Here is a 27575-nt window from a genome sequence, read left to right on the forward strand (position 1 = left end):
CTATAGCCCTGATTCTACTGCCATCTCCATGTCTTCTCCTGTGCTGATGTAGACCCTCTAATCAGTGGAGCATCACACTGATTAAAGCATAGGTTTCCTCAGCTCTCAGTTCTGTACGTTTGGGTTAGTCTCTCCCTCTCTGTCAGCTGTTCAAGTGTATGATTAGAAGACATGAGTAACATCAAGCCATAAGCGATTTACTGCCTGTCTGCTTCCTTTGCAGTTGCTGCACACAAAGTATGCTCTTAATGACTAACATGGGATACTGTGATGCTGGTGCAAGTAATTGGATGATCCTAAATGAATTATCAGTCAGTTAGTTTGCTAAATATTGTGTGTGTGCGCTGCTCTGCTCTGCTCTGTTCTGACTTTACAGCCTGCAGTGATTTAGAGTATTATTGCCCCTCAGAGATTCATTGCTATGACTCACCAGGAAGTGAGTGGTGAGGCAGAAACGGCGTGCGTGAGAGGTTCAAAGAAAGCAGAGTCATCCAAAATATTAGAGACGTAAAGAGAGAGACTAGAATTGAAATGTCAGTATGTATATTAGTACTTTGAATTCCTATAAATACATTCAGCAAAAATAGCTTTTGAAAATATATCTGAGATTTTTAGAGCTTTTAGGACCCATGGTTTCTGTCGCAGTACATAGTGAAACTAAACTAATCAACAACAAAGAGCAATCATAAACAATGTCGCAATAACATTAGAGCTATTATCTCAGCTCACTGACCACAGTGCTGCAATGTTCAACAGATTTTGAACAAACCTTGTGCTGAATTGTTGTATTTACTGAGTGTATTGATTTTAGAGCCTTGTGTTAATCAATAGAATACAATACAGGTTGTTGTTGTTGCACTCCTAATATGCACACAAATGCAAAAGCAGGACAGATGGTACAGTAGTCTCCACTGACAAAAAGGCAAACCAGCCACACCTCCAAGAGAGAGAGGCACTCTGTTAAACTGCACCCTCATTCAGCAAGTCATAAACACACACAGCAAATGTTCAGGCTAGATTGTGTAAGGTGACATTATAACACAATTAAAATCAATGAATGCTATGGATAAACATCAATGCATCCTTTGGCCCATCTGCTGTGGGCTTTAGCATGAATAAAACAGAATCCTTAGTCTTCTTTTTTTTTTCCAACTCTGCAGGACGAGTGGGAACACAGCAGCAACGGCAGTACAGGTTCCAGGCCGAGTTCAGGGTCCAGACCAGGTTCTGGCTCCCGCTCTGGCAGCAGGGGCCGAAACAACCAGTTCAAAGGCCCAGCTAAGGTACAGGCACATCTCTGTGTGTTTGTGTGTGTCTTCTGTCTTGTGTGTCTCACCTTTTTGAAAGAAAATTCATTTTTAAGGAAAAATCCCTGTCTTGGGGAGACTTTTGAGGGACCAATACTTTGGCTTCTTCTGTCACACTTGTTGTTTTATATCCTTTAGACTGTTGAGCCATTTTCAACCTCCTTAAACATGTCACCACAAATCAACTCTTTACCAACATTAAATGGGGCACTCAACCAATTTTGCACATCAAGAACAGTTTACTCGTCATGAAAAGCTCTACTCAGCCTGTGAAAAGAGAAAAACCTGCGTTGCAAACTGACCGACATGGACATCTACCAGGCAGGGAAGGTTTAATGACCAAAGATACTGAATTGCATTATAGGAAGTATAAGATCCAGTGTTTTGGGGGTTTGACCCACATTGGCAACTAAAAGCTGCTGCATATATTTTATTTTGACCATCCTTTTTACATTTGTCTCTCCCCCAAGTCCTCTGGCTTTATGGAAGTGCAATATTAAATTGGTGGAATAAATAAATATACTTAAGAACTGTGGGAGCATAGATTTTATAGAGCCACAGTATTTATCACAGTCACCAAGTTTGCAGAAAACTTGTTTTCTAGGAATTTTCTCTCCAGCTTACTTACATATCTTCAATTGAAAATAAATACTATGATCTTCAAAATTCAAAAGGGAATCTGTTTTTTAAGAAGAGTCATCCTAGTAGAGCATCTGTTTTATAAATGTGAAATAGGTAAGCCTTGTATGTGATGGTTTGTTTTTTAGTTGTTTTTTGTCGTCATACTGAAAATTTGCATCTTTCCTTTTCCCTGTGTGCTGTCTAGAACGGGAACAGAGACGGTTCCTTTGACATCCTGGGGACAGATATATGGGCTGCTAACACAATGGACTCATACGGGTAGGTGCCTTGCTCTTTAACAAACCTAATATGTTGTACAGTCTACTGGGTCTGAATTCCAACCATAGTTTCTGGAGGTCATGTGACTGATTTAGAGACATAATGAGTCTCAGCTTTTGCCTCTTGATCTCATTCCTTGTAACATCCCCTTTTATTTCTCTTGGTTGCTCCTCTGATTTCCTTTCAGCCTGACTTCTGTCTTATCTACAGTTCCACTTGTGAATTAGGGATCTGCAGTTTCCTAAATTTAGAAGTAGTTTTCTCCTAGTTGGTCCAAGAAATATTTCCCAACTTTCATCTTCGAGACCCAGATAATTGCTGGCATTTATAGTGGGTATCAAAAGGAGCATGTAATCGGGGACTAACTAGGCAATCGGGGACATAACATTCAGAAAATTAACTTTCAGGAAGTTGTCTCAGCCAGCTCTGTCTCTTCAAACTCACTTGAAGTTAATCTATGAATCTGAATCACTGCACACAGTGGAACTGTTTGTTCTGATGAAAAGTATCTTGTTTTAATGTCTCTTTCAATGGCCACGTTTGAATTACATCTGGCCACAGGAGACTGGAGTGCTTCCTCTAAAAAACATCTGGCCTCAATTCTTGAAATCTTGTTAGTCTTCAACAAGTGAGGTCTGTGTGTAAATCTTCATAAAACCTTGTTCAACGTAAGTGTGACAAAATGATTTTTTTATTTTTTTTATTTTGAAGAAAGGCTAGACCTGAAAGCTTAGAGGGGAAAGAAAGGAAGTGGGTGAGACATAAATCAGTTACACTGGAGGGAAGACTGGTTGCCATGGTAACAGCTGCATGGCAGCTTCACGTAACTTAGTTCCGGCCACGTTGGCACATCTTAGCACACGGTGAAGGATGGAGCCGGCACAGTGGGATGATGTAAGCAAACACCTCCTTCCCATGCAGAGTCAGACGGAGATGTAGTCCAGTATGGATTGAGTATTCAATAAAAAATGATTTTGATTAATTCAATTAGGTGAAAAAGCTTTCTTTAGGTTACCATCTTAAAACAGAAATATTGATTGTAGGTTCAGTTTTAGCTCCCTTTGTATGCTGAAGTGTTCTTGAGCAAGACATTAAACCCTAAAGTGCTCCTTGTGTGTATGTTTGGGTAAATCTGTGAGTCTCTTTGGACAAAAATTTGATCTTTTTTTACAGCATAAGTTTACAGCAGAACCGTCGTGACTCTCTCATTTCTTATTTTTTCACCTCACCGCCCAGCTGTCTGTTATATTACTCAATGTCTCTTCCTTTCTGTCTGTTTCCGGGCATTAAAAAACATCTTGAGATTTGATGAAATCAGCAGAAAACAGCAGGACCAGTATCACATTTTGCACAGTAATGTCAAGCGGGAGAAAAGGGTGGTTTATATAATCTGGTTCACCTTACATAGAAAAAACCAGAACCGGCCGCGGTATGTGTTTGATGTTATTAAAAGCCAATGACAAACAATAATTACCTCGTCCTACTCAGACATTCAATTACCTGTACACCGATGTAATACAAGATGACTGAGATTGTTAGTCGCTGATGTAAATTTTCTATTTTAGATATCAGCCAGAATAATTGACAAGTAACAGTGTCACAGTGTTTGCTTCTGCAGTATTCAGATAAAGCCAAGTTCATGCAAATAAAGAATGTCAGTGTTGAATAGATGAGTATGCACCTGAGGTTAATTTCTTCTTTCCTGTGTGCAGAGTGTAGAAACTGTCCTATACAAGAGTTTTATACTCTTGTACCCATTTCTGCTCTTTCCTTGTGAACATGCATGGATGCTGGATGTCTCTTAACTTGTATTTTGTCTCTCTGTTGCAGAGGTGCAGGTTGGGACGTGCAGCCAGAGAAGCTGGACTTCAGCCATTTCCACAGGAAACACTTCAGAGGCATGCCAAAGCACCTGCCACACATTGACAGAGAGGGGTAAGATCTGGGTTTTTATCTGCCCTGCTCTGTCTCACTATTGTTTTAATTATTCCATATTGTCCCAGTTGTCTTTAGAATTGTCGTCTTTTGTTATTGAGCCCTTTTATGTCTGTCCGTCTCTTGGGCAGTATCATCTCTGATGGAAACCATTCATCAACTCTCTTTGTCTCTCTCATTTCCTTTTCTTTCAGGATGAACAAAAACAAGTTTGAGGAAGATGATGGCATAGACATGAATGACATAGAAAGGTTCCTGCCCCATCTGCGCTCTGTAAGTCACAGATTTTTGTCTTTCTGCTCACTACATGCTCCTATCTAGATGTAGATCTAGATGTTTTCATTAATAACATACTTATTTCTGTATTATAGTATTGGCATTGTGTATTTTTGGTAAACACTTCTTATAGCAGCTGCATTGATTTGACACTGGGCTTAAATCAGCAGACTGAAAGCCTCTCACCAAAATAGCGGTCTAATCTTTTATTATTGTTACAGAGCGACCTCTGGTGGTGTAAATGAAAAATACTTGGCGCACTGAGCAGAGCAGTTGTGTTGTTGTAGTCAGGTCCAACGTAAAATCACCAGAAGAGGAAACATCATTAAAATAACTAAAGCAGGGTTCAGCTTTACCGCCTTAGAAGAGAAATCTTTTTTTCTTTTCTGTTGAGGAACAGTTAATATATAAGATACATAGGCTCAGTCTATGTAGATTAAATTTATGTTACCAATGAGACAAGTTGGTTATAAATGAACCTTTGGTGACACCTACTGGTCAGAAGCTGAACTGAGCTGTAACTGGCATCATAAGTGAATATAAAATGTTACACTGACCCCCGGTGGTTATTTGTATGTACAACGTTTACAGATTTCTTCTACAGGAAAGTGATGTAGGTTGGTTGGTTATTGAGCTCATCTTAAGTGACAAGCTGTGGGTTGAAGTGACAGAACGCTTGTAATCCGGTGTATTACAACAACAACTATCTAATTTTATTATGTATTTATGGATACAATGTATCTGGATTCAACAACCTGAAAAGAATATGTGGAATTGATTTTGCAGATGTGTTTACCTTTGCAGATTATAAGAATGAATCATTGTGTTTTCCATGGTGATTTGTGGTTCAATGGCGTGGCAGAATTCACTTTAGGTCACTGATGTCACCTTCCTTTCTTCCTCCCCGTGCTTTCTGAGCCAAAATGTCTTCCATCTTTCATAGCGTTTGAGCTACAGTGTCTTCCTCTTTCCTTCCCCTCTTGGCCTCTGAGCCGAGGTGCATTTCGCCTCTCGTGGTGTTTTAGTCAAGATAGGCCTGGTCGTGCTACTAGAATGGCTTCCTCATTGTATAGTTCACGAGCCAAGATTACCGTTTCCGTTCATTCAGATAGGGCCAAAAAAAAAAAAAAAAAAAGATGGGGTCAACTGCGTTTGTCTGGTCTGCCTGGGATTGGATGTGTTGGCACTAGGACACAGTATGGTCGGAGACTCGCCACATTTTCTGTCTTTCTCTCCTTCATACCCCCGAGCTGTTTTCTGACTTGCGCCATCCTCACATGGTCTCTTTCACATTCTGTCAGCACTGGCTATCATACCGTGCCATCTTTTTAAATTTATTCCAGTGCTCTGCCAGGCGGAGTCACGCAGTGGTGATGCCAGGCCTCTGATGCCCAGTTCTTGTTCTAATGAGGCCATCCACTGACAATACCCTCCTTAGTCTCAGATAGACAACTGAGAGGGCGCTTAAGTTTCCATTTTCCAGTCGGCCAGCAATTTCAGAGAGACCACGCTTTAAAATAAAACACTCCAACCACAATCACTGTAAACATCAGTTGAACTGAGGTGTAGTGGTTTGCAATCAAAAGCTAATTGTCGACTAGTATCAGTATATAATAATGGAATTTGTGATACCTTTTGGTGTGTTTGAAAGAGACTTTGTTTTGTGTTAGAAAATGCTGGTATTATGGTTTTTCTGCTTTGAATTGTACAGGCTGGTGTATGTATGGCTATATGCATTTCTCCTTTCATAATGAAGACACTTGCATGTCCATCCTCTTTGCTGTAACCAGAAAAACAACATGTGGTCTGTGCTGCAGGGGATTTTTATTTGTTGCTCGTTGTCATGACACAACTGGTATTTCTCACTTCTTAGTTTGTGGTTAACGGTTGATGTGCATGTTTTGGTTCGTGTTTCTAAGAAGACGATATTTGTTAATCATGTAAATAACCATCCAGCATTTTTACATCAGGGTAATCCATGCAGCCAAGCACAAACAACAAGTCTCTTTACCCCAGTCATCACCTCTCGCTACTGTACGGCAAGGCTACATCATCCAAAGTCCCCGTCTACGTTCCATGCTTCCTGCCAACATTCACTTCCCCTTTCCAGGAGCCAGAATAGACTTACAAATAGCCCCGGGATATGGAAAACATCTCGTTTGTGTGTGTGTGTGTGTGTGTGTGTGTGTGTGTGTGTGTGTGTGTGTGTGTGTGTGTGTGTGTGTGTGTGTGTGTGTGTGTGTGTGTGTGTGTGTGTGTGTGTGTGTGTGTGTGTGTGTGTGTGTGTGTGTGTGTGTGTGTGTGTGTGAGCAACTAAGTGAGAAAGGGCTTCCTCTTTTTGCCCTGTGATTCTGCCGCACCTTTACTGGCCTCTCTGGAATGTCAACCTGTACACACACTAACCCCGTCTTCATGTCCAGTGTCAGGTTGTAATGACAGAAGCATTCATGGGTCAGAGAGCAAGTATTTGATCTGTGGATTCACGCCAAGTGTCACATGGATCCTGGAAAACATTAAACAGGAGCAGCATGATTTATTGTTCTGAGTAATAATATATTTTCATAGTACTACTTCTGTTTATCACGATATCATTTTATTGTTGTGTGTAAAACATTAGTTTTGAAAGGTGCAATACATAACTTTATTATTTTATTATTATATTAAAACCAATGTTACAAAGTGTTCTACACATAACCAATTAAAACAAAGATAAAAGGATAAACTAAAATAGGAATGAAATAAACAAGACAGAAAACTGGTAAAACAGACCATCAGACCAGATATCACTGATAAAAGAAACAATCAAAAATCAATCAAAAAGATTTGATGGAGCAATTTGTAAAAATGAATTTTAGAAAGCAATTTAAAGAAAGATGGTGATTTGGTGAGCCCTAGCTCCTCAGGAAGGCCCTTCCAGACTAAAGTTTTATAGTGTTTTAAAGCAAAATGTCAGAGTTTACAGGTAATGTTACGTTGCTAATTAAATTTCTCACCTAGTTGAGTGAACTAACAACTTTTGATGCATGACTCTGTCTGGCAGCCACAGCGAAAAGCTACAAATCTCGTGAAGTCCCTGAAGTCTCAGCTTCCTTAGAATTACAGATGGCAAATTTCAGTGACGTTTTCTCCTGGAAATGTAGGAATTTTTTTATATCCACGTGTCCATCAGCTCCCTCATGACACATTCTGTATCATGGACGCTCCGTCTCACTCACATGCTGTTTGGCTCATCAACAGCCCCTTTCACACATGCAGTCTATCCCTGAAATGTTCAGGAACATTTCCCGCATGGGGTCATGTGTGAATGGGAGCCAATTTCCCACCTCATGTCCTAGTAATATTTCAGGCAAAATGCCGTACGGCTGTGTTGCGAATTAAAGCAGTGACATCGCAGGGACAAGCATGTAAAGGGTTACATCCTTTCACATGGAGCTAGCGAACCAATCACAAGACTCCGCTGGTGATGTATTTGAAACCGTGACTTGTGGCCTTTCCGATGCACATGATGAACATTAAATACATTACAAGAACATTGGCACCAAACAGCTCCTCGTCCGCAATGTTCCTGAAAATAATAAGAGACGTCTTCCACCGCATACACCTACATCCAGCCTTCTCCCATCATCATCGTCGTCTTCTTTTGAGTTTTATGGCAGTTGGCATCCATGAGTGTTGCATTACCACCATCTGCTGGACTGTCCCTCGGCCAGTCTATTCCGGCATTGGCCCACATTGCCAGGACCTGTACTTGTGCACATCAGCAGTGAAGTAACTTTTTTAGAATTGTTCCAGATAGGCTCATTCATGTTCATCGAGACATGTGATAATTTACAGGAGCTTTGGAGGGGTGGGGTCGGGGTGGGGGGGTTGTTATTTGACTAATATCAACTATCTATTTTCACATCATTTTGGATGTTACTATATTTATATAAAAAAACATCACTGGTTATAGTTTTTCTCAGTATACTTTGACATTAGCAAGAAGAAAAGTGAAACAAATATGCTCACTGATGAAGTAAGCTCTATGCCCTGAAGTAATAATCCTAATTCAGAACAGGATTGGAATTGATTTACATTTTAAATATAACTAAATATTGTTTCCAGAGCAGCAACACTGATATTTACAACAGCAAAGTCACTATATAAACTCAATAATATCTCACTGGAAACAAAAATAACATTTTAGATAAATAATATTTCTGATATCAAAATACTGTGTGAAGTTTAGAAAGAAGGAAGAACACAGACATCAGACACTATCAGCCTGTAGCTAAATTTGCCAGATTTTAAGATACGTGGCAAACTAAGCTAAACAGTTTGGCTATTTGGTTTGGTTTATGCTTGTTGAACAGGTAGTTTGATAAAATACATGTTGTTTGCTCTGTGTGTGTGTGTGTGGAGGAGCTGAGCCCCGCCCTGGGTCAAACAACGACACAGACAACAGAGGAGCGGCTGCAGCAATGACATCAATTCCCATTCACTCACCACTAAATCCAGTCAGCTGCTTGAAGTGGAGAAACCGCATTTGTCGTGATTATTATGTACAAAGTGAAATATCAGCAGTGGCATTCATCATTTAGCAAGCGGTGCTGAGCTGCTGTTGAAAGCATATAGGGGAAACACTGTGGCATGTGTGAAAAGGCACAAGACAGAAATGTTCCTGAATGTAGCTGCATGTGTGAGTAGTGAAAATCACTAGTGTTGCGTGAAAGGTTATTCCAGTAATTTACTGGGAACTATGTGTGAAAGAGGCCAACATGATCATGTCAGCATGATCCTCGGTGTTGTGTTATGTTGTGTTGTGACAGCCACAACTTGTGTGCATGTGTGTGGGTACATGTGGGTGTTCTCAGCACTTACCGTACCTGAAATAACGCCAGCAAATGTTTGATTACTCACACATCTTTTTGTCAGTATGTGTTAAAGGCATTACATTTATTTTGATGAAAAAAAAAAAAATACCGTAAATCATGACAAAAGGAGTGAGGAGGCTGATAGGTGTATGTTAATGACGCATACATATCATTTAATAAAAGGTTGTATTGGATCATAATACTCTTTGTACCTGTGGGAGTTTCCTCATTTGCAATAGAGTGGGTGCTTCGGTTTCACTGGTATGACTGTGTTGTGACCTGATGTTTCCCATGAGGTCACTTACTGGCTGCCAAGATCACGTCAGTTCACTGTTATCAGCAGTCCAGCCAGTCGCCATGAGAGTCAGCTTCAGACTTGTTACAGCTGTCATTGTGGTGTGTTAAAGGAACAGTGCAACGTTTTAGGAAACACGCTTGTTCGCTGTCTTGCTGAGAGCTGGATGAGAAGATCTGACTCTCATGTCTGCATGCTAAATATAAAGCTACAGCCAGAAGAGGCTTAGCTGGACTGGAAGCAGGGGGAAACTGCTCGACTGACTCTGTCCAAAGATTAAAAAACGTCAGTTTTTACACTTTGTTTTTTGTACAAACGATAACGTGTTAATTGGTGAGCTTTAGGAGTGCTGGTGGCTAGATTTTTAAAAATTTTGGATAGAGTCATGCTAGCTGTTTCCCCCTGCTTCCACTCTTTATGCTAAGCTAAGCTAACTGGCTCCCAACTTTAGCTTCATAATTAATGGACAGATAAGAGAGCATTGATCTGTATTGATCTGAGTATTGGTATTGATCTTCTCAGCATGTAAGCAAATAAGCTTATTTCTCAAAATGTTGAACTATTCATTTCAAACATTTAAACCAGTTTTCTCAGTAATGCAAATACAGTTGTCACAGGACACAAGTATATATTGTACGTTTATGATTGTGTGTCCACATTAAGAGAGATATTTCAAAACACGTAGTTCATGACAGAAGTGTTTTGCTATCATGTTGTCAGTGACAGAATATTACATTTCGTAAAATGGTGCAGGGCACCAGAGAAGAAACAGAAGGCCAGGGTGAGAATGAGGAGAGAGAGGGAGAAAGCGGTCAGTCATTGAGGAGACATCCGGTCTCTGGTCTGTGAACAAAGCCGACCAACAGGGGAACAAAGCAGGAGTCTGGAGCTGAGATATTACAGACTGGTTGGCCCCTCTGTCTGGAAGTGTACGTGCCGCAGAGCAGGACTCCGGTTGAGAAGGGACATTGGGGGCGGGCCGGATTCTTTTTTGGCGGTCTGTCCGTCAGCTGTCAGTCGGTCTGAGACCTGCATTCCACTCACACACGTTTCATGTTCCTGTATGTCTCCGCTCTCCTTGTAGACACTCTTCTGCTTGTCTTTTCTACGGTCTTTTACCTCGTCTCCCTTCGCTTCTTCCTATTTGCCGTTTCCTTTTCCCTATTCTCTTCTTACCACCATCCTTATGTCCTCCTCCCTCCTCTCCTCATGTCGTCCTTCACTCCTCCCCTCCATCCTTCAAATGTTGGTGGGTAGCAGAACAATATCCAGGGGGTCATGGCGACCGGCAGCCCCCTCCCTGTGGTCTCTTCCTGCTATTGTCCCTGGTCCTACTGCTGCTTGGCTCCGACACTCCATTAACCGCACACACACTGGCTTAATCACCACTGTGCACTGTTCTGCTCCGGCCTCTGAGCATGGGAGAAACGCTGGAGACTTTGAGCACGTGCATGAATACAGGTTACCTTGGGAAATCTGTGACTAATTCCACAGAGGTGTCCAATAATTGTCCAGTGGAGTACAATCCACTGAGTAGTAAAACGTTAGATATATAATTTCAATGCTTGTCCCCCTGGAAATTATCACATCTGAATGACAGCCAGAAGTTAAAAATGTACCAAAAAAACAAGACTGATCAAAATTATACTATTACAAATGTATAATAATATTGAAGGATTTTAAAGAGTTGATAATATGAAATTACACAAAGGAAGGTCATGTGTCATTCAGTATTCTAACTTCATTTCATGCCCCTTTTTCTTTTTCTTCTTCTTTAATTATTGAACTGGTTTATATACATGAAGTGCTACTGGTGTGCTAAATCCCAAGAAACAAGGTAACCTCCAGTCTGTGCCCTATTCTCTCTCCACAATAGGTTGACTACTACCCACAGTGTCAATTTAAGGCTATAAAATAGTAGTAGCATTGGCTTGTTTCACTATAAGAAGCAGCCCATGTGTCCTTACATGAATAGAGGCCATTAAATAGATGGTCGTCACAAATATAATGCAAACCAGACCCCACACGCACACACACAAAGCATCGGCCTTGGTCGTGTAGAGGAGATGAGGTGACTGTCAATGTAATGTAACACAGAGAGTGCATATGATTGAAGTCTTTTTTTTTTTTTTTTTCATCAGTCAGAGAGATGGCTAGAACAGAGCGGTAAGCACGTGAAACCTGCTGCTGCAGCAGCGGTTGTCGCATGATTACATTTCTATAGGGTACTACAGTTTTTTTTTTTTTCCTCTTTTTCCTCTGACACTTTGATCCCACAACGGCTCCATCTCCTCCTGAAGCCAGACCCCCCGAGTTCTTTGATGTACCTGTCTATCTGTCTGTTCTGCTGTGGCCCCAGACTCAGATCACTTATTAAATGAGACATGGATGTCAGGACCTCACATCTTTGCCTCTTATCACCGATCACCCACTGTATCTGACTGTGGCAGCTCTAAATCTCTTCTTTCTCTACTGTTGGCAGGCGTCAGCTGCAGAGTAAGTTACATCAAAAGGCCTAAAGTAGGGATCATGAAACATAGAGCAAATCCTATACTACAGGGATTTTACAGAAAAAAAAAACAATTTGGGAAATCCTCAGAGTTACATGTGTGAGCTAGACGCTGCATATCTAGAATCAGCAGCTGGTCATCAGTGCAAATTTTGAACGGTGTAGCACTTCCTGTCGCTTACAGTAGGAATTCACATTTTTCATAATTTCTTTTATCAACGAATAATAATTAAATGATCCCTGTGGGTTTACTGTCAGATTTTATTATAGCTCAGTACAGCTCACAAAAAATAAAATACAATTTTTTAATGTTTTTAAAGTCAATTTAACACATAATTCAGATTTGAGATTGAAAAATTGCACATTGAGCTCAGATAAAATTTCAAAATTTGGGCTCACTATTAGGCACAAAACCAGACATGTTTTCAGAAATCTAAAAATGCTTCGTTGACTAGTTAATTTTTATTTTTTTGTGATCAAATGTAAAAACACAATTTGTTTTTTTTTGCATTTAAATATTCTTACAATGACATCTACTCCTTCTATTATCCCGACTCTACGAATATGCAAACATTTATAGTTTCAAAACTTGCCCTCAAAATTAAAATGAATACACACACGGTTACCAATTATAGTGCACCTTTACATATTTAAACAATGACAACATACTTGTCATAATGTCTTCAGAAGACATGAACTTTTATAGTTAATGTTACAGTTATACTGTATGTAGCTTCGTGTAATTCTGAATGAAAGACATTTTTATCACAGTTACACAAACACATAAAGCAAACGGAACAGCTAAACCTAATTTCCATACAGACAAGGCAAGAATCATTATTCATTTGTGTCTGGTATGTGTCCTAATCGTTTCAGCCAAAGCATTTCAGCTCCCCTCTCTCTTTTACGTGCCTGCTATCTTGTATTTACAGTCTCTCTCGTTGTCATTCTTGCTCTCTCTCTCTCTCCTCTGCTCTCAACAACCTGTCCTGTAATGCCACCCCTGGGGCAGTTTTAAATTTATTGCTTTTGGCTGAGGGCCCTCGCAACATAAATAAGCCGCGAGAAACAATGGACTGACTGAATGAGCATCATACCAGAATTGTTACACACTAGAGGGGACAGGAAGACATGCACTTCACTTTCTATGCTATTACAGAGAAAGTTCTATAATCGTTATTCTCCGTTTCTATTCTTCACATTTCCATCTCTGTTCGCTTTTCTCATTTCCTTACTTTCCTTCCTTGTTACTTATACTGCTTTCACACTAAAGCAACGTCATTGTCATGAATGGATCAACAATGGTATCTGACCCGGCTCCATGACCGCTCTGACAAAAAGTGAGAAAAATAAAACCTTTTTAGATACTGCTGAGGGTTAAGTCATGAAATTTGGTTTTGTGGGAGTTGGGTCAAGCCTTTTGAAAACGTTCACTTTCGCTGCATGTGCGTCGTCGTTGCTTGGGAGCTACGTGGCTACGTGAAGTTGTTGTAGAAAGGACACATCCTCTGTGTTAGCGTCGCAGGTAGCCTCTCCCAGTGACCTGTGATTTTCCTTGGAATGCTACAGGGTAAAGTATGTCAACATCCTTTCAACGCAGACTCGCACAACCAAGCACGTAATACAATGCACACACAAACACGCACCTAGACCGGCGTCGTATGATTCAAACTTGAGAGCAAACTAATTAATTTCATTGCCGCAGGCTGTGCATGTTGGCATACCGTGTGACAACTTTAGACGTGTATTGCCACTAGTCGGTTTCAGCCGGTAAAACCTGAGTTTGATGCTTCGCAATAATTTGTTCTTTCAGCTTTTTTTTCAAAACAGACACACATATCATACATGCAGGCAAACACTATTACTGCACACTGTGTCTGGTTCTTTTTCTGTCACTCACATACAAACAGGAAAAAAGAGGCTGAAACTGTTAATAGTAGGGATGAGAGATTGACAGAGATAGAAATTAGAAAGAATCTTCTGTCCAGGAATAAGAATGTTTAGCCATTTAAATGCATGTGTTGTGCAAGTCCACGTCAAAAACACTGCCTCTTAAATCTAAAATTGACAACGTTAGTACAGGCTCTGGTTTAAAAACAAATGCTTCAATGCTTTGAAATGAAGCCCTGCATCCAAATTAGCAAAGAATATTCTAGCTACTTAGCCATGATCCGTAACTATAACCACATACTCCATTAATGCCACCAACTGCCTCAAGGATATAAAAAAAAATTTTAAAAATGGATGAAAACCATTTTTCTCATATTCAACTGTCATGAATCTGTAGTCGTCATCATTGGTTCTGTATCCCTCAACAAGCACATGCAAAGCTTCTCCCTCCGTGTTGACAGCCCCCTCGTTTGCCAGTTCTCTCTCTCGCATTTTGATTCCATTCTTTCCCTCAAACCTCACATCAATCACATTGTCAAAACTGTCTTTCTCATCCTCCAACTCTCATCCGCTCGCTTTGTTCTTTTAAGACTCAACTTCTTTCCTCGGGACTTCTCCAGAATCCTACTGCTAACATATTCACACTCCAAGGACAAAAAAAAAAAAATCTCACTCAAAGTCTCCTCCTCCTCCTCCTCGTCCTCGTCTATACCAAAGTTCACCATCACATGTTCCTTTCATTCGTCTTTGCTCTTCCAAACTCTCATCGCCGCCCGTACTTTCAGATCAGTCATCCTGCAACATACTTTAGTGGTCAATCGAATACATGCAAACACATATTTACGGTAGATTGCTTTGTGATCAGATCGGGATCATTTCTACTGTTTACCTTGTGATTGTCAAGACAGGACAGCTTTCTAGATCGGTAGTCCTGCTGTCTTCAAGTTTATGGATCTGTTACTCAAACTGAACCTCCTCGATAACATCATCTTCATTGGTACCCATAGCAACGCATTCACACAAATGCAGCTTGTTATGTTTTTTTTTAATGCAACCCTATTTTCAGTGTGAATACCCACTTAGGACTAAAGACGGATCCTAGGGTGAAAGGGGCTTCTTCCTGTCATCCCCTCCCTCTCTGGGGCATACTCTTCATCCCCCATTAGTAACCTACACTTAGTCACCATGTTGAGAAAAGCGCTCCTTAGATTCTTTTTCTCTTTATAACATGCACTTACAAATACATACAAAATCCACACCGTCCCTTTCTGTCTCTGTCCTGCTCCCGGTCGTCTCTCCCACTCACACAGCCAAGCCCCCCTCGCCATCCTTGTCACGTCCACAGGGCTCACGCCGCCTGCCACGAGGTGAGAGGTCTTCTGGCTGGGGACCAGGCCAGCAAACGCCTCTCTTTGATCCTACCCTGCCCTGGCTGCTACCTGCAGATAGCATATTCACACACGCAGCGCTCTCTCTTTCAGCCGCAGAGACAATTCTACATCTCCCGTTTCCTCCCTTTCTGTTTCTGTCAGACGCATTAGAAACTGTGCTTTTCTCCGCTGTGTTGCTGCGGTCTAAAAATGCTTTCGTTTTATGGATGTAGATTTGCACTATTTAAAAAATGTTTTATTTACAGCAGATTTATCTAAAATAGTGACAGAAAAATGCTATAAGTTAAAAGGTTTTGTTAAATATGTGTCTCATGTATGTGTTTGTGTGTCTGTATGTGTGTGTGTGTGAGAGAGAGCACTCACTGTCATCTGGTTACCATTTGAAGGCAGAATTACAGCTAATGATATCCTAGAGGAAAACTACAGTAGCTAAACATGCAACAGTTCCTCGGTTTCTTTCTTTTTTGTATCCCCACCTACTTTTTTCTCCCTGTCAGAGCGCTGCAGAGGCAAGTAGATGAAGTCTGGAAAAACAGCAGAATTTCGCAGATATTAATACTTTTGGGTTTATACACGAAGCCTTCTGAATTGCTGCGGTCAAAGGAAAGCTTTGTTCTAACAGACAGTTTAAGTGTGTGTTTGTCTGCCCCTTTTGGATATTACTGTGCCACACAAACGCACCCCCGCCGCCCTCCATGCACACACTTTCTACCGCTCACATCTGGATTCAATCAGAATCCCAACAATCCCCCAGCAGCTTCTCTAGGAGAAGTAGGTTAGAGAAGCGGTGTCAAATATCAAGCTCAAAACTCATTTGAATATCTGTGTGTTTCTGAATGTACAACATGTTTGCACAAAAGGAGAAAATAAGGGGCAGACACTCTCCAGGAATCCTACAGACACTTACTAGAAACAAGCATTTATACTTTAGTGAGTTCATTCAAAGCCGTGACCGTATTGTGCAGGTATGGCTTTTGCTCTATTTGTACACATGAATGCTATCCTTGTGGATTAGTAAAAGATTGCCTTCAGCCATTACAGCTCCAAAGTACATTTCAGAAACGTTTTCTTGAACTCTGCCTTTCATTTTCTCCTTCTCTCTCTCTCTCTCTCTCTCTCTCCTATATTTCTCTATGAGCCTCAGTGAAAACAAATTCTGACTTTTTCTTGTGACTGTGCAAAATCAACTCAACCTATTGTAACATCTCTACCAGTGGAAACCAAAAAAAAACGCAGGCAAAATCCAAAACCACAGTATAACTGGCATTGAAGAACGAATGCGAAGGGATAAAAGATTAGCGTCGCTCAAATATGCACTGTTTCTCTAGCTAATAAAAAGAAGACAATATTGTCATTACATTGTGGACATAAACTGGCCATGAGACAAGATGCACTGAGATACAAACTCATTGTTTCCAATATTATACATACACTGACACTAATTGACTTTGGCTTTTGCTGATGGGGTAAGCAGATGCTCTCCTCAGGCTCACACAAACTCTTAATATCCACCCTTCACGCTCTGTGCAGTGTGGTTACTTGTCACATAACGCACAGCACACTATTGTGTTTATGCACCTGTTCTTTCACGACACCCTCTATCATCGCATACTGTATGTCTACACAACGGCGCTAGTCCTAGGCCACCTGTAACCATGGCAACAGCACACAGTGATGCTGAGCAAAGGGGGAGCATGCTGCTTGATTGACAGGGCTGATGTTTAATGGATATTAGATGCTCTTATTTCCCTTTCATAGGGAATGGACTGTGTAATTAAGGGAGTATAACCAAAAAGTTGTATATTCTAGGATAATATAATTTACCACAGCCACAAAATGCCAAATGTAGTCAAATTTAAAAAATACCCATTGTTTACTTAGTTAAACTAATTTGGATATTGTTTCTCTGTTTTTTAATATCATTAAATGTAGTTCCTGTAACTCCCAATTTCTTTCCTTGGTGTTGCTTGGCAACATATAGCAAAACAGGAACTCTTTATCTATCACTGCCTCCCTTCCCCTCTTACTATTCATTTATTTTATTTTATCGGTTACACAGATAACCCTCGCTCAAAGTTCAGTGGCTAAGCCTCCCTACAATTACATATTGCATGAAAGTCAATCCATACCAGCTAATCAGAATCAAACATTACCGATGGCAACGGTATAATAGTTTACAGTCATGTTTGACTATAATCATCTTTTTCATCAAGATGTTTCCGTTCAGTCTGTCATGCAGAGACGTATTTAAGGAGATTTCTAGTTGTAGCTGTATGCTATAATGCAAACGCACACATATGTAGAGTTAACTCTGGTGCAAAATATCAAATGGTAACATTTATGCTTAATATTATACATGGAGCCTTATGAAAAGAATAAAATAAATATCAGGGGTTAAAGTAGGGGCTGCAACCAATGATTATTTTCATTATTGATTAATCTGCAGATTATTTTCTCGATTATTGGATTAATTGTTTAGTCTATAAAATATCAGAAAATTGTCAAAAATCTTAAGATGTCTTGTTTTTGTATAAACGTTAGAATATTTAAAGTTCCTGAAGTTGTCTGGCATCAGTAATGCTAAAGTACATCATGTTCACTATTGATGGAGAGCCAAGATTTCTTGAGAAAAATTTAGAATTGCAGCTTCCTAAAATAAATAAAGGAAAACCCTAGATTTTGTGTGTTGTAGTGATAAGAAAAACAAGCAACTTTCTCTCTACCTTTCCATATTATAGTGGTGAAGAATTCTATATTATAGATACTTGTCACAAAATTATATAATGTGCATTGCTGCTTTTGACAACAACTGTCTCTTCCTCTATGATTTGTCTCTAACAGGTCTTCCCACCCCTTCCTAACGAGGCTGAGATCGCACACACCAAAAAGCTCTTCCGACGCAGGAGGAATGACCGACGGTAATGACGCATGCAAGCCCTGCACACACACACACACACACATTCACACACACACACACACATACCTACCTCAGTGAGAGGGAATGTTTTTCTGTGTTGATGTCAGATGTCAGTGCACAGCCAGTCCTATAGCCTTAACATCTCTCCCCAGCCAAAGCAATGTCAACACAGGAATGCAGGCTCCACACTTCACTGCAGACAGGAAAAAGAAAAAAAACACTGAGGAGACATTCAAGGTTTTTTTCACATTTAATAGGTCACTCAACAAAATATGTGGCAGTTATTCAGTCACCCATGTTTGCCTACAATACTCGAGCTTCCTGTCTTTTTTTTTTTTTTTTTTTCTGATTATGGATTTACTCGTCTTGCTTTTGCGACATTTAACCTATCCTCGTGTCCTTAAAAGTTTAAACTCTGCCACTCTGGCACTAAAATTTTGCACTGGCACATCTGCTCTAATTGTATACACTCTGAAATCTAATTTCACCCAAGTCTGACTTCATTGAAACCAGGTCCTTAAGAGAAAAAAAAAAACCCCATCTCTCTTTCTCTCGTTCTCTCGTTCCCTGCCCTGATGTCACTGGAAAACTGTTCTTCAGTTGCTAAGAGACAGGCCAAGAGAAAATATTTGGGTTGTATTTGTGGTTAAAAAGAGGAAATTTTAGCTGTACCAAATGGACAAAAGCACTTTCATCCTTGTTTTTAAGTACAGGGAATAATTGGTGCTGTCCAGAGCTATTGTGTTTATGTGCGATGGGCGCAGCGCAGTGCTGGCAAAAAGAAAAGAACAAAAATATAAACTTGGACCAACAGCAGTTTGGTTAGGTTTCAGTGTATTTGTTTTGTGATCTAGAAATATTAACAAGAGACCATCCTGTTTTTTTGTGTGCACTCTGGTTCCAAGCACACTTTGTCTACTGCACAGCTTGTATTAGAGGGCTCACAAAATGTCCAGTTTTACGTACAGTATGTGTGTTTGTGTACATGTCTGGTGTACGCACGTGTCTGTTGTGGAGGTATAATTTAGCAACTGAGCAGAACTGAAACGTACGGAGTGGGGCCCAAAAGTCTGAGTCAACTACCAAGAACTGTTTGTTTTTATCATTTGTTATGACATGAAACATTGACTGATGGTTGCTTAACACCAACAGGGTGGTGGAAATATCGATGTGGAAGCTTCATTTATGTCAGAATAAGTGACTTGCACAGGATCAACTACATATTGACCAAAGAGTTGGGCCACTCTGTCCTACAGAGACATGGCTTGCATAAAAGCATACCAGGCTAATTTGAAGTCCAAACTGTAAAAGAAAAGTACTCTCTTGCATGACTTTCCCTCCACAGTCACCCCAGCCCAACTCATTTAACATTTTTGGAAAGAATTGAAAAGGAAAATATGAAACATACTATATTATAACAAGACATGACTGAAGACACTGCTCAAACAGTTCTTGAATATATGGATTCCTAAAGAGTTCAACCTGTGATCCATCCAATTAATGCTAAAGTACAGCAGCATGTTGCTGCCACCATGACAAAAAAAATATTTACTCAGTTTCTTGTTATAATGACATTTTTTTTCTTGTTTCAACACAATCCTTTTATTGTTATTACAAGACTGTTTTCACATTATAACAAGATGGTTTCATGTAATGATCATGATGTAAGTTTCTCGTTATTATTATTATTATTCCATTTTAACAAGAAACATTTCTTGTAATAACATACCACTTTATCTTAATCTTATTTATTTTGCATAATTAATGTATATCATTAAAACAAGAAGAACATCTAGTCAGTGCCTAAAGAGATGATAGCTTTGCCTACATCGGCTAGGAAAAACGAAGACGATGAAATAAAAAGAAAGATTGCGATATAACAAGATAAAGTGATATGTTGTTATTACAAAAAAAAATTTGTATAAAAATGGAATAATTTTGTATCTAGCAATAACAAGAAAAACATATTATAACAAGAAACTGTCATGTTGATGTATATCATGAAAAGAATCATATTAAAACAAGGTTTTACAAAGGTTTGTGACAAGATAATGAGCTTTTCTTTGTCATGGTGGCAGCAATATACTGCCATACTAAACAAAAACCTTTTGACTTGTATTTCAAATTGAAAAACATATGCTTGGTCCGCTCTAGGCGTCTCCTATCTATCCTTCCCTGTAAACCTTAAACTTGCTCAGGTGGTGAGTGCAAGCCTTTGAAACTTTCGATACAAATTTCCCACCAGGCTGTATGTAATGTGAACCCAACTTTAGCGTCGTATCAGCACTCATCTCTTTTGTGGTTATGTTATGTAGCATTATAAAGCCTTGGAAAAAGCCCTCTTCTGCCTCCTTGTACCAAATATCAAAGGAGAGATGAGGCGGAGGATAAGAAGACAGGACAGAAAAGTATAACTCTAGCAGACAGGCTGGAGAGAGAAATTAAGCTGTAACTGGTCTCACAATGCAGATTTCAAGGGATATATCTAGTAGGGCTATTAATCGAATTTTATTTTCAATGACCATTTTGGCTTCCAACAATTATGAAAACAAGATAATCGAGATGAAACGATTATTGTGACGCATTACGTTTCATAACGATGCTCTCGTCGTGTCTTGTGTCGAGAGCATCGTGTGTCGGAGCAGCCGTACAGCGCAGTGAGAGACAGACAGGCAGAGCTCCTCCTCACAGCGTGAATGTGTCTGAATTTAACAAACAGTCAAAAGTTCAAGTTCAAAAGACATCTACGAACTACTTTGCTTTAGTTTCAGTCAGACTTTGGATTCTATTTTTTTTTAGATACGAGGACGCGTCGCTCCGTATAATGATCTCTGCTTTCATCCAGCAGCTCTGCGCCACACTTTCTCTGTCTGCAGTCTGTTACCGTGCACATGCTTACTTGTAAAAAGATGATTAGAAACCTGGTAATGTGTACACATGGCAGAGAAATCGGTGTTCTCCGGGGAGTAAAACCTACCTGTGGAAACCAGGTTTCTCTGATCCCAAACTCTGATTACAGAAAGTAGGTGTCTCGCTTACATGACGGTTAAGAAATCAGCTTTCTGGAGAAAACCGACTGTGACCTGGTTACTCAAGTTCAATAAATGCATGATGTTTCCAAAGTCACTGAGTAACCGTGTTAAATAATCGTGATTATATTGACCAAAATAATTGTGATATTGATTTTTGCTATAATCCAGCAGCCCTACTTTCTGGGAATCATGTTCTTGTCTTTACAAAACCCAACAACTAGAGAGAGAGAGGGGGGGGGTGAAAGCAACCTGGGCTTTTAGTAATGGTTTTTCACACCACCATTCATCTATTTAAGTAGCGAATCCAGTAAGTTGGTAAGGAAAGGTACTGGAGAATGTCATCATTGTTGGTAGTCGGGAAGCCTTTCATACACAATAGGAGAGTAGACACAGAAAATATAAATGTAATGTGAATGAGTCATCACACCTATCCAGCCTGGCCAAGCAACCCTGCTTCAGTATAAAAGATTAGATATGAAAGTGTGGAAACAGGTTATTGTAGTAAAGAATTTGTCAACTGACACAGAAAAAAAAAAAAAAAAAAAAAAGCTTCCACAGTTTTTCTCCATACTGCCATTTATGAAGCTTAGTGTTGTTTGCTCACCAAACACATCAACTGCATATGTTTGTCCATGAGACATGGTAATCCTCTTATGTCGATATTCTTTCGCGTACAGGTTGTGCAACAGAAAACAACCAGTAGCCTGTGACAATAAACATCCACTGTCATGAGAAACCACACAGATAACGTTACATTTGTGTTGTATTGTGCCTGATGTATCAACACAGCTGGGTGAAGGAAAGTTCATAGTAAAACTTGGAAGCAGATGATGAAACACAGAGATTAATATAAATCTTTTTTTGTGTACAAAGCATATCGGCAAATACACCATGTGCATCGTGCAACTTGACGGTTGTTAGTCACAGAGAAGCACAAGAAAAAGAAAAAGCGAGTGAGACTGTGAGATTGAGTAAAGGAAAAGCGTAGGCTGACTGTGGCTGGAAGGAAAAGAAAGGGGAGGTAGTGCATGTGTTTCTACTTTAGTAGGCACGTCAAGCAGGGCTGAAATTAGTTGTGATTTACTGGAATGTGCTGCTTACCGCTCGCTGCTCCAAACAGCAAAGGGGCAAAGTACGAGCTAATATGCTCCTTCCTCGTCCCTTTTTTTTTCTCTCTCTCTCTCTCTCTCTCTCTCTCTCTCTCTCTTTCTAAAAAGATGGAACGTCTGTGCATTTTTGTGGAGCTTTTAGAAAGCTCCGGTCGACTTTATTCAGTCAAGTGTTCTTTTGGTCCAAAGTATGTTCACGCTCACAACTGAAGAAAGATGATTTTTTTTTTAACACTTCATCACTAAACCAGCTACCTGCTTGATCGAGCATCCGCTGTTCACACGTTTGCTGTAAAGAGATACGCCGAACAAACAGTCTCATTTGAGCTTTAAAGCTGAGTGTTGACATGTTTATATAATTGTTAAAGAGTTTGTGAGGCTCTAGATGTCAGCACACAGAGTACCAATTGCACTGTCTATTTTATAATCAAGGACCATGTCTGCTCTGTGTGTGTGTGTGTATGTGTGTTTATATGCATTTATTCACTCCAGTAAAAGGAAACAGCCAGTCTGCATGTTTCTCTGACCCCACTAAAGCTTTTATGCTGATATCTTCTGGCCACAACAACTCAAGGTTACAGACTATATTCTCCAATGTATACATGCATGTATGCACTATACATCGAGTATGTTTCTGAGGTTTTTTTTGTTTTTGAATACTGGCGGTTTTCTATATTTTTCTTATTGTCACCAAATCTCACGTGCAGAGCCAAACCAACAATGAGTCGATCCTACTTACAAATATTGTGTGTGTGTGTATCCAAAGCCTGATTTATCTCACTCCTCTGTTCTGTAGACCTCTGTTGTTGTCTTAAAAACTATGAAAAATATGTCAGTGAGCCACAGAGGATGTGCACAGTAGCTCCAAGGATTAATAACAGCGATCACGTTCTCACTCTCCGGAGAGTACCTCTGTGTAAGGCAGACGCCACCGCACATGAGCGGGAAGTTATTTGAGAAATTTACAATATAATACAAAGTCAAGAGGTTGTGATATGTAGCACAACAAACTAGCGAAGCTCTGTAATCCTGACAGCAATTCCCACACATGCACAGCGGCGACAGCACATTTGTTGACAATGAGAACATAGAAAATTGCCAGCCATATCCTTTAAGACTTAAACAACAATGGAAATAGAAAAACAAATTATAGCCCGACTGATATTATTGATGTATATAATTAGTTTATTGCAGATGTATCAGTATCAGCCAACAAATAAGAAAATACAGAAATGCCAAAGTAGGGAAGCTTGTGTTTTTTTTTATGTTATGGATTTATATGGGTTTAAATAAAAATAATCAGCTGATGTATCATTGTCAGATTTCTTTAAACTCTCAAATATCAATAGTGGTATCGGCCTAAAAAGTCCTGTATCAGTCGGGCTATAATACAAATGCTCAGTCAGGCAGTCAAAACTCGTCTCCCCACAGTCCATTAAACCAGTGTGTTGTGGCCTGTATGAAGCTCGGGCTGCGTTATTGACTGTCTGCCTGCAGGCGTCTTTTCCCCCGGGCCAATCGATTTGCTAGTCTGGGTCAACCAACGGTCCAATGGGCCGACGAGTTCTCCATCCACACACGCACACACACACCCACAGCAACAGCCAATGATCGATCATCAGTATCCTACCTCCTCCCATGATCATATCTGTCAAATTCATTTCACCTTTTTAGTTACCATGGCATCCTCCACTTCCTGTAGTTCTCTACGCATGTTGTTTGAATGACATAGTTATCAACCTGTAGTTTTTTGTTTGTTTCCGCTTTGCTTCCCTGCTTTTTTTATGTCTCCCCTCCGTCTTCTATTATCTCCTGTCTTCCTCATGCTGTCTACAAAAATGTCCTCCCTCCTCCTCCTCCTCCGCCGTTTTCTACAAATTGTTCTGCCATTTTTACCTCGCTCTTCATCTATACCTCCATCCTTCCAATCGCCTGCATTGTGGCATACCCTCCTCTCCTGCCTTGTAGAGTGGTTGATCAATTCACCCGAGACCAGTTAACCATACTTCTGCCTACTGGCCCAGGGGGAATGCGGCAAGTCTCAGCCAGGTTAGTGACAACATGAGGAAAGAATGAGACTTGAACACATTTTCAACATATGGCACGGCGTGAACTCGATTCACTCTACTCGACAGAGGCTCAACATCCAAAGGTCAACTGATAATTGGTGAGACAAGAATAAAGTGCTTCTTTTTGTTTCATTTTGTTTCCATCAAATACTTGAGCAGCCCAAAATAAGGAGTAGGTAGAGTATAAATAGAGGGATTTGGGGAAAAAAAGGAGACACATACAGACAGCATCACACTAAGATACTTTAAATCTGATCACTACCTCGATACTACCAGACTCATCATCTCAAACAAAAACAAAAAAATAAATAAATTACAGTTTCTCATTTGATTAGATAGTTGATCACTCCAGACAACCTGTTTCCAAGTAACAAGATTTTGTGAGATGAAATTTCATCAGTGGCCCCATCATTTATCCTCAGTGCAAACATCTCCCTGGCAGTAATGTGACTGATGGATGGTCAGTCTGAGCAACACTCAAACTACTGCAGAGCTTACAGTCATTAAATGTGATTAACATTTAATTACTGTCTCACTTTCACCTCTCCGCATCGCCAGTAGATCAGGAGAATGGCTTATTAGAGTTGAGCCTAAACTAACAGCTGCTGTAAAGATCAAATTAATCACGAGACGAGCGAACGTGTGTGTGTGTGTGTGTGTGTCTGTGTGTGTGTGTCTGTGTGTGTGTGTGTGTGTGTGTGTGTGTGTGTGTGTGTGTGTGTGTGTGTGTGTGTGTGTGTGTGTGTGTGTGTGTGTGTGTTTGAGATATCGTAGTCCTCAACTGTCAGGGCGTCTCTGTCGAGCAGTCCGTGGCTTTGCAAAAGATTCTGAAATCTCACCTTCTGCCATCATATTAAATGAGATGTCACAATTTCTGCCTGTCAGCGTTAAGCTACAGTATTACACTGATTATGATGAAGTAAAACATTGGTTAAAATATTGAAACTTCAAGAAACAGCTACGTAGAAGTTAATGTTAGTTGTAAAAAAAAAAAAGAAAAATCTGACTTACTGTTCTATTCTATAGAAGAACTTAGATTAGCCATGCAATTAAAAACGTGTCAAGACGATGAACGTCTGACTTAGAAAGACACTGAGAATATTTGCATAGTGTCAGAGGCTGTTGGAGGTAGAGGAGAGAGTCTGAAGATGAACTGTCTCCCAGCCTCCCCAAGAGAGTGAAGAAGAGGGGCCAGGCAAGACATAAACCAAATGAGAACACACACACATACACACAAAAAGGGCTATAAATACACCTGCATACATTCACTTTCTCTCTCTTCCTACCAGTGTACACACACACATACATACATACAGATGGGTGACAACATCGAGTTTGTACAGGAGGGACAGGACATCATTCTCATTCATCATTCTCTTCATGTTGGCATATTTCTTGTTGGTAGAGAGTGTTATTTTGTTTGTTTGGATCTTAACAGTCAACATTAACAAGTGTCATACATCCACGTCCACCATCCTTTTCAGTTAACATGGAAGCCGCGGTAACGGTTGCTAGTAGTTAACTTATTGTTTTTCGCAACAATCAGAGAAATATGTAGAGTTTACAATATTTTTCATGAAAGATTAATCTACAGATTATTTTCCCCATTAAATTATTAGTCTAAAACATTTAATGGGTATTTTCCCCTGTTTTTTGATGTTTTATAGAGTCCAATGTGACAAAATCCCAAAATATTGAATTTATTACAATGCAGGACAAAGAAAAGCAGAAGATGTGGGAGCCATCAAGTCTTGGGTGGCTTTTTTTCTTGAAAAGTAGTTGCCGATTAATTTTTCTGTTGATAGACTGATTAATTGATTGACTAATCATTGCAGCTCTAGAAATATGTCAGTGTAGGAGTAAGTAGTAGTAGGAGTAGTTTTCATGACTGTAGCCATGTAGCTAGCTATTAGGGCTGCACTATATATATCGTTTCAGCGTCAACATTGCGATGTGCGCATGTGCAACAGTCACATTGCAGGAAGCGCAATGTCAAGTAAGGCAAATCAACACAACACGCTACAACTTTTTTGCTGCTTGATACAAAAGGAAAACTTGCAATGTTCTCATTTTCCATGACCAATCTGCAAGAAAAGTCCAGCTGATATTACGTAATTTAGTCTGATTTAAGAGTTCTTCGATACATGGAGTTTGATCAGTTCGCAATGTGCTCTAGTGAAGGGGTGCACTTTATCAATTTATCAAACAACCAAAGCAGGCTCCGCTAGTCGCCTGCAACAACCTGAAAATAAGCACTGCCCATTTTGGTTGTTTGATCAACTGATCAAGTGCACCCCTTCACCAGAGCACATAGTGAACTGATCGCTGTGCATGCAGAGTCTGTGTATCACCTGCCTGTAAACATGCCTGTGACGCTTCTACTGTCACAGATAATGTCGTCTGGATGCTAGAGGCAGGCGTTCAGTCTCACGAGGCGGTTTTTGAGCGCGTGTATTCCCGTTATCAGCAGCACCTCATCCCGGTGCTGGTTAATAGTTAAAAGTTACTGTCACAGTGCTGGTCCATGCCCTAATGTAATAAACACTTAACACACAACACACACACAAAACTTGCAGTATCCAGACCTACCTGTACTTACATCTGTCAAAAGAATTTCTTCATAATAACCTTTAAAACAATAGAGACCGGAGCCGAAGTATCAAAGTTTAACAGAATTTATTTTCTTGTACAAGAAGGAGCTTTTCACAGTGCAACACACAAGATGAGGTTACAAAGAAAAAGGCTCCTCCAGGAGCGCCTACAATGAGTTTTTATACAGTACAGGTGGGCGTTTCAATTCTTCCCCTAATTTGTCAAGTACAGACTTTATAGATAACGATGAGATTCCTTTTTACAAATATAATTTTGAACTTCCTTTAACCTTAGTTGATGAGTCTACTGATGTTGCAGAACAAAACCGGAACAATTCATCATGATTTGTGTAAAATAGTAACACACATACACAGTGTAATCATAATTTTTATAACAACATCTTCTTTTGGATTTGTTTTGTTAGAAGAGGATAGACTTTTAAAGTACCCAAATGATGAAAATTATGATTGTTAATATTGTATATCTGTACATGAATAACA

General features: G+C 39.9%; 1 protein-coding gene and 1 long non-coding RNA gene across 5 annotated transcripts in view; one reads left to right on the forward strand and one right to left on the reverse strand.

Moving 5' to 3' along the window:
- The window catches only part of ctif (CBP80/20-dependent translation initiation factor), a 59363-nt gene that overhangs the window by 11660 nt on the left and 20128 nt on the right, over positions 1 to 27575 (forward strand). For 2 of the 4 annotated variants that reach the window (XM_042395975.1, XM_042395976.1), the window contains exons 4-9: positions 1161 to 1283; positions 2134 to 2207; positions 4038 to 4142; positions 4337 to 4415; positions 18198 to 18274; positions 24383 to 24463. In XM_042395975.1, the coding sequence (XP_042251909.1) occupies positions 1161 to 1283; positions 2134 to 2207; positions 4038 to 4142; positions 4337 to 4415; positions 18198 to 18274; positions 24383 to 24463 (539 nt within the window). The remainder of the gene's footprint in view (positions 1 to 1160; positions 1284 to 2133; positions 2208 to 4037; positions 4143 to 4336; positions 4416 to 18197; positions 18275 to 24382; positions 24464 to 27575) is intronic. The other 2 variants (XM_042395977.1, XM_042395978.1) reach the window with 1 other exon arrangement.
- Positions 11815 to 27575, reverse strand: part of LOC121886069 — a 92032-nt gene continuing 76271 nt past the window's right edge. The window contains exons 2-3 of the long non-coding RNA XR_006092668.1: positions 18344 to 18466; positions 11815 to 15880 (exon numbers count right to left, since the gene is read on the reverse strand). This is a non-coding gene — a long non-coding RNA (uncharacterized LOC121886069). The remainder of the gene's footprint in view (positions 15881 to 18343; positions 18467 to 27575) is intronic.

The sequence above is a fragment of the Thunnus maccoyii genome, chromosome 19 (assembly GCF_910596095.1).
Source record: "Thunnus maccoyii chromosome 19, fThuMac1.1, whole genome shotgun sequence".
NCBI lineage: Eukaryota > Metazoa > Chordata > Actinopteri > Scombriformes > Scombridae > Thunnus > Thunnus maccoyii.